This window comes from Notolepis coatsorum (assembly GCF_963971535.1).
Source record: "Notolepis coatsorum genome assembly, chromosome: 16".
Lineage (NCBI taxonomy): Eukaryota > Metazoa > Chordata > Actinopteri > Aulopiformes > Paralepididae > Notolepis > Notolepis coatsorum.
Window position 1 is genome coordinate 15986488 of NC_140180.1, and position 8597 is coordinate 15995084.

The window sequence follows — 8597 nt, forward strand, 5'->3', positions numbered from 1 at the left end:
GTGAAGGGGTTGACCTTCTGTAGCCCTTTCACTGCCACACTGCAGACGGTTAACCCTTTACTATCACACTAGCGACAGTTAACCGTCGGTAGTGTGATAGTAAAGGGTTAACCTTATGTAGTGTGGTTGTGAAAGGGTCAACCCTTTGTTGTGTGGCAGTGAAAGGGTCAACCGGCTTCTGTATTGTCACAGTGAAAGGGTTAGCCCTTTGGTAGTGTGTGGTAGTGAAAGGGTTAACATACTGTTCAGTTGAGTTCAGTTCAGAGTTTTTATTTGCCACGTGGAATCATACAATCATAGTTTATTCATTACACAATCATAAATAGTCATTCCATGGACAAAAGGAGCAGGAAGAAGAATAAATCTTATAGTTACCTGCCCCTTATTCCTAAACTAACAAGTATTTACTTAATGGTCGGCGTACAACCTAATTTACACAAATAATAATTTATACCATTATAAAAGAAACACACAATCCACAGTTAAACAAGAAAAAATTAAATAATAATAATGATAAAGAATAAAGAATAAAGAATAATAAAAAAAGAAAAAATCTCACTATTCAGATCACATTTGATTTTCATACTGACTAAATATTTTTTTTTTATACATTTTTTTGAATTGATAAACACTATTACATCCCTTAAGCTCGCTATAGCGGCGGCTACGGAGCACGTCATCTCCCACCGGTAAAAACCAATCGTTAAGTTATTTTAAATTTATTTATGGAATTGACGAAATAGAACGTAGCGTTCCCTCCATTTACTGTCAGCTGAAGGCACAGAGATGAACCCTGATCTTATCCTTTAATCATAGCCACTCACCTCATACTATAGTCTACCCATAAAACTCCGTGTGATAGCATGTACAATAGTGCTGTATATACCGTATGTATACATTTATATATACCACATCATGCATATATATATATATCTGTCTGTAGTACATACCTGCATAATAATCCTTTTTAGGATTATTTAGATACTATATCTATATCTGTACATATCCTTTACCTACTCTTACTAGTTACGCTGCTGGCCAGTATAACTAACTACCATAGTGTCTTTATACCTGACCTGTATCACTGTACATATTAATATTACAACTCTATACATACATCTGATTAGCACTATTACTCAGTAGTACTACTACTACTCATGTATATATTTTATACCCAGTTGAATCACCTGTACATTGTACATTACTATTGCAGTTTACTGTTACATTTGCACTCTGGTCGGATGGTTCTTCGTTGTACTGTTCTTGTGCTCAATGATGACAATAATGAATTGAATCAAATCTAATCTAAAATAGGCCTCTGAAGCATAATGGGAAATGTATAACATTCTTAGCTTTCTTCACTTCAGCGATGACTCCCCCCCCCCCCTCCCCCCTCCCTTCCATAGCCTGATGTGTTCTTAGGGTAAAACAGGCCTTCCTTACATAAACAACATCCTCCTCACCACCAATGTGCCGTTTGTTCTCAAGCGAGATATTGTATATTTAGAACTCCGCTGAGATAATACTGTGTTTCCTGATGATCTCTGGGCTGCACAGATGGCCGTTTCTTCACACCCCTGTGTGCGTTTAGAGCACTGTGTCAGCCGCGGAACGACTGGTCTGGCAGGGCCTGGTAGCGTACAGGGCTGCAGAACGACTGGTCTGGCAGGTCCTGGTAGCGTACGGGGCAAAGGAACGACTGGTCTGGCAGGTCCTGGTAGCGTACGGGGCAAAGGAACGACTGGTCTGGCAGGGCCTGGTAGCGTACGGGGCAAAGGAACGACTGGTCTGGCAGGGCCTGGTAGCGTACGGGGCAAAGGAACGTTCATCACAATCATAGGACAACGACAAACTCCAGGGGCGGGGGAGACGATGTTGTTTGCGAAGCAGTGTGGAAGGGGAGGGGCCTTCCGACTGAGACTCAGCCAATGGGAGAGCTTTATACCCACTTGCAACATCCTAGCTGACTGTGCTTTCCCCCCCCCCCCCTCCCCTTATTTTTGCCGTCTGGTTCAGATCACCTCTCAGATGCCCAACCACCCGGCAAACTCCTTCTTCTATCCTCGTCTGAAGGACCTCCCGCCCATCGCTTCTGTGCGGCTGATCCAACAGAACCGCCTGTCTCACCGTCAAAACCCCATGTCCAATCATATCCTGCCCAACTCCATCAGTCCCCAGCGCTTCTCGGGTAGGCCGCTGCTTGTACAGATACAGACGCACGCTGTAACAGACACAAATGTGCCTACTACTATAGTGTATTTTTCTGTTATTATATAGTTGCAGTGGCATGTTTTGCTCACTAGGTGGCTCCTTGTTTGTACTTGATGTAGCAACAGGTTTAATTTGATTTGTCACTCACTTCACTTCCTGTCTACTTTAATAACGATGTGGCTCGTGTCTGTAAATCTATATGTCAATCTACATGTATATTGAGAAAATATAGAGCCTTGCGACCAGGCATCGTATGGTCATAAGTAGGCCTGCCACGATAACACATTTTGCTGGGCGATTAATTGCCCCCGAAAATATCGCGATAAGCGATATTATTGCGACCGGTTAGAGAATTTTTTTTTGAGAAATTTATTTCCCAAAACTTTTATTTTGAAGCCCACCGCTCCGTCTTTTCCGGTGTTTAAGACTTTTATTTTGAAGCCCACCGACCGGACCGGAAGTATTGTTGTGATTATCAGGTACTTTTTGGGTACCAGAAAAGTCACGTGAAACACTGCAGACCACTGAATAGAGACGCGTCTCTAGGATTTCATAATCATTATGTTTGCAGCAGGCACAAGTGCAATAAACAAAGGATACAGTCACTGTGTATTCTGCCTCATTTATTGATTAAACAAAACCGACATCAACACAATTTGCCACCGAGCGGAGAGTTTAGTCTCGCAAAAAGATCGCTGACTTGTTAAGGCTTGTTGTTAGGTTAGGTGCTAATGTTGTGCTAGCGTTTTAGCATGGCTATCGTACATAGCGTGATCAATATAACTCGCTATTGATTGTTTGTATGAGTAACGTTAATGCTAGTAGAATAGACACAACGTGAGGTAATCACCATCCATTTTAAACCGGTTATTACCTAATGCTAACGTTAGCAAATAGACGCGACTGGTAACGTTACAGCTTGTTAGCCTAATGCTTGTTAACGTTAGCATAGACAGCCTAGCTAACGTTAACGCTTGTAGAATAGACACAATGAGAGGTAACGTTAGCGTTAGCAGAATAGACACAACGAGGGTCTCGTTAATGTTGTTATTGATTGATTGATTGAAAACTGTGTTTACTCTGTTTGTATGAGTAACGTTAATGCTAGTAGAATAGACACAATGAGGGGTAACGTTAGCCCCACGGAGCTCCTGTGCTGTGCTCTGTAGTAAAGCCAGCGGCCCGCCTCCCAACACGGACAGTGACTGACAAGGGGCACTGGGTCCGCCTCATTAAAACAAACGCGCAAATAGCAATTAATCGCGCCCGTCAAAATCATTGCATTCATTTTAATTATCGCGGCAATTAATCGATTTATTGCTTATCGCGGCAGGCCTAGTCATAAGCCTATAGAGTATGTTTTAATAGTAAATGTGAGCGTCTGAGTAGCTCTTTGCTAAGCTAAGCTATCCTGGTGTAATTGTAATGGGAGCGTATCTATGTTCCCCGCTCCCGATAAAAAAAGGGTCCTATGTTGATAGGCCTACGTGCGAATCTGTTTGAGCTTAAAATAATTGATATAGGCCTATAGCCTAATTTATCAATATCATTCGTTACATAGCCTGCCTATAAATTATTTTAAGCTCAAACACATAGCCTAATATTTCACTGGAATTTCTCTCATTTGGATACGGGCTATTCCACTTCTCTTGTTTCCGTGCCGGAGAAATTCTACCGTTCGTTTGCGGCGACTACTAACACACAAATTTAAGCATTGATTTTGGCTGTTTGAGAATGGCTGATCTAGGACCCGGGGAACATAGGACCCTTTTTCCGTGAGCGGGGAACATAGAACCCGGGGAACATAGGGATGACCGACCCCATTGTAATGCTAACAAGCTAACGTCACACAAGGCCAGACACGCCACCACAACGCATGCAATGCCGTCACAAACATCCTCTCTGTCTCTCTCTCTCTCCATCTCACACGTGTGCATCACTGACTCCTTCTCTCCCTCCCACCACCTCAGCAACACCGTTGGACTGCGAGGTGTCCCTCTGGTCGTCCTGGGGCCTCTGTTTGGGCCCCTGCTCCCGCGGCGGGGTCCGCCACAGAACCCGGTACATCCTCCTGCGGCCCGCCAACGCCGGCACCCCTTGCCCGGAACTCGAGGAGCAGGCTGAATGCACGCCACCCAACTGTCTGAAACGCCAGTAACACCCCCCCCCCCCCCCCCCCCCCCCCCCCCCTCCCCACACACATCACCACAGTCATAACCAGCTGGCCTACACTGGGGACTACCATATTAATACTGCTGGAGTAAATGATGCAACAACTTAAAGACCCCCCCCCCCCCCCCCCCCCCCCTCTTCATAACGTGTCACGTCCACAAATGTTGTTGTTTTGATCTATTCTATTACTTGTACAGTGCATTTACCGTAGACAATGCACACCGTGTGGGGTGAGTGGCGGAGTGGTGTGTGGTGATTGCTGGCTGCGGTCCTCTGTCCCGTGGCAAGAAAAGGACTCTATTCGGGGGGACCCGGAGGGCGCAGTAAAGGTGTCGAGGTAAAATGGGTGCTTCCTCTATAAGGGGCTTTCTCGTACGGGGGTCCGCGTTGTGGGATCACCCAGAGACCCGGAGGAGAAACCAGCCTGTCCAGACTTGTGCCCCCCGGGCGCTACAGCCTATAGAGACACGTTTAGAACTGGACGGATGATTAGGAGCCACACAGGCAATTATACTGCACACGGACATTTGGTAGATGAGGGTCACTGAGCTACAGTATCTTCACTGGGACACACACACGAACGCACACACATACACGTACACAACAGTGGTGGAAAGTAACTAAGTTTTTTTTTTTTTTTTTACTCAAGTACAATTTCGAGCTCCTTGTACTTTAGGTGAGTATTTTCATTTTAGGGAATTTTATACTTTTATTTACCACTTTAACATAACCTTTAGTCAGAGTAGCATAACTGGACCACGTACCACTTTAACATAACCTTTAGTCAGAGTAGCATAACTGGACCACGTACCACTTTAACATAACCTTTAATCAGAGCAGCATAACTGGACCACGTACCACTTTAAGATAACCTTTAGTCAGAGTAGCATAACTGGACCACGTACCACTTTAACATAACCTTTAATCAGAGCAGCATAACTGGACCACGTACCACTTTAACATAACCTTTAACCAGAGCAGCATAACTGGTATCACTTTAACATAACCTTTAGAGGTCAATGGATCGAGGTTTGAACGCTCCCAAGCACTGGAATACACAAACGTCAGGTAGAATGCTTACTTTTGCTTTAGATGCTTAAGTACATTCGATAGCAAAATATTTTCTCTACTTTTACTCAAGTAGAATTTGAATGGAGGACTTGTACTTAAGTAAAGGAACTGTGCACTTCTTCCACCACTGCAGACAAACACACACACACACACACACACACACACACACACACACACACACACACACACACACACACACACACACACACACACACACACACACACACACACACACACACACACACACACACACACACACACACACACACACACACACACACACACACACACACACACACACACACACACACACACACACACAGACAAACAGTGGTGGAAGGTAACTAAGTATTTTTACTCAAGTACTGTACTCAAGTACTGTACTTAAGTACAATTTCGACCTACTTGTACTTTAGGTGAGTATTTTCATTTTAGGGAATTGTATACCTTTATTTTGCACATGCATGAAGATGATATACTTTCACAGAGAGGATGTAATAAGAGCAGCATAACTGGACCGCATACCACTATAGCCTTTATAGGTCAATGGATCGAGGTTTGAACGCTCCCAAGCACTGGAATACACAAGCGCCATGAAGAATGTGTACTTTTACTTTAGATACTTAAGTACATTCAATAGTAGCAAATACTTGTCTACTATTACTTAAGTAGAATTTGAATGGAGGACTTGTACTTAAGTAAAGGAATTGTGTACTTCTTCCACCACTGCAGACAAACACACACACACACGCACATGCACACGCACAGTGATACAAAAGTCCTTGCACATACTACATACTTTCACAGGCACTGGGGCATTGGTTTACATAGGTAACCTACGGTATACACGCTCGGCGCACGCAGCGCTTTTTAAAATAACCTCATAGTCTGAATTATAAATATCACCTTTCAGAAGAAACAACTGATTTAAGCTAGAGGCCCCGCCCGCGTGAGGAAACGCTAGCCAGTTTTTTTTTTTTTTTTCTTTTTACAACAAGAGACACAGGGTTTTATAGATGAAGAAAGTGACGAATATTTGTAATGTTTTATCTCTTTTGATATTGTAAAACACATTGAGATTTTTGTATATACTGTATGATGTATCTTATCGTGTATGACTCATGAATAAATATGGAGTTGTTGTTTTTCTTTAAATAGAAACAAGTGTGTTGTTTTGGCTTCTCTCGACGTGTTTCTGTTATGCCAAGGCTGCGTCCAAAATGTGAACCCGATGTCAGTCTGAACTGAACTGAACATCCTTGATTTATGTCCAAGAAGGTTCCAGTAATCCTAGATGACATCATCTTTTATATGCAAACTTAAAGGGATAGTTGTGATTTTTGGAAGCCTGGCCCTATTTCTTACTGACCAATGGTGTTGTTGATCAGTAGAGTCCTGTCTCTGCACGGTCCATGCTGTTCCTCACACTGGCTCAGGATAGTTAGCCACAAACCAATGCAAAGTCAATGGGGCCAAGCTCCATGTCTATACAATCTGACTGGGGCTTACCGAAATTTACGTTGTGGGCACTGTGGAGTAGATTTCAGCGAGCTCGTACAGACGGGAGCTCGACCCCATTGACTTTTAATTGGTTTGTGTGGCTAACCATCCAGAGCTCGTATGAGGAAATGTGCATGGATTGTGCTGAGAAAGGAGTCTACCGATCAACATCATCATTGGGTTAGGTATAAGAAATGGGCCTAGGTTTCCAAAAATCACAACTATCCCTTTAAAATGTGTATGCCGGAGTAGAATTTTATTGGTATTGGCACTTGAGTTTATTTGGCTGTCCAAAGCACTCCAAAGTTTAAATGCAAAAATAGACATACTTAAATAGCACTCGATGAACACGATAGCCGCTTCGTGTCCACAGAAGTAGAAGGCGACCCTGCTAGTGCACGTTAACGCTTTATGGTGTACGTTTAAAAAAAGATATAAAAAAATAATAACCTTTTCTCAGAAGTCTATAGAACTATACCGGCCTACAAAGGCAAAGCGCGGTCACTTCCGTCACTGCCGTGTGCACCGCAGAGTAGTACCCCCTCTACTGGGTATGTATACCACTATATCTGTATCCCTCTGAATGTGGTATGTAGAATGCTATTGTATCAGTGGTGCCCTACAAAGGCAAAGTACAGTAACTGAAGTTACTGCTTTTTGCCTTTGTAGGGCAGCATATAGCCCTCGGTGAACCGTAGCCGGGATGTTCCAGTTCTCACATTCTGATCTCACACATGAGGCCTGCATCTGAGAGGGTTTTATTGGGGGGGGGGGGGGGGGGTGATATCCACACATTTCCACTCTCGGCTTGGTGGTGGGCACGGCTAACATAAAGCGTAACCTTCTTGGAAATAAAACTTTTGTACGGGAGAGTTTTTTTAAAGGCACTTTTCTATAGACTCTTTTGATGTAGCCGAGGCCCCGTGACCTCACTAGACTAATAACGGGCACACAGTGTCGTAGATGCGAAGCTAACCGGTCTTACACACAACGAATTACCATGGTGGTGACGTTGCCAGTCGTGGAGCAATGAGTGTAAAACGTAGGAGGTGTCACTGCCGTCATTTTGCACCGTATGGTAAATGGTGCATTTATATAGTGCTTTTATCCATATATTTACAATTTGTTCCTCACATTCACACACTGACGGCGGAGGCCATCCGTGCAAGGTTCCCCATGTGCACATTGATTGATTGATTGATTGAAAACTTTATTAACAGATTGCAGAATGGGTCGAATACAGTACGGCTCAATACACACAATTGTTAAGGGGATGCAGACCAGAGAAAGACTTTCGTCTTGTTTACATCAGGGCCCCCCCATTTAACCCCACCATCGGGAGGGGTTAAGTGTCTTGCTCAAGGACACTAAGACACGCTGGCCGGGAGGAGCGGGAATGTAACCGAGAAGAACCTCCGGATTACCAGACGACTGCTCTACCTCCCAAGCCACTGTCGCCCCCATGCAGTTAGAGTGAGAGATTCGGTCATTACGCCGCAATGTCTATTCCGTCAGAGAGGTTGGAAGCTCCCAGTTGGAAAAAAATAAATCTGAATTACGACTTCGGTGCGGTCCAGTGCTCATCTTGGAGAGAGAGACCACAGATATGTAAAATATGTCGTTTATCTGAGGGAGAAGCACAT

At 43.9% G+C, this 8597-nt stretch overlaps 1 protein-coding gene across 1 annotated transcript in view; it reads left to right on the forward strand.

The window, feature by feature from the left end:
* The window catches only part of spon2a (spondin 2a, extracellular matrix protein), a 29692-nt gene extending 25194 nt beyond the window's left edge, over nt 1–4498 (forward strand). The window contains exons 4-6 of the mRNA XM_084331963.1: nt 1592–1801; nt 2017–2188; nt 4182–4498. Coding sequence (XP_084188089.1) covers nt 1592–1801; nt 2017–2188; nt 4182–4369 — 570 coding nt within the window. The 3' untranslated portion in view covers nt 4370–4498. The remainder of the gene's footprint in view (nt 1–1591; nt 1802–2016; nt 2189–4181) is intronic.
* The last annotated feature ends 4099 nt before the right edge of the window (nt 4499–8597 follow it).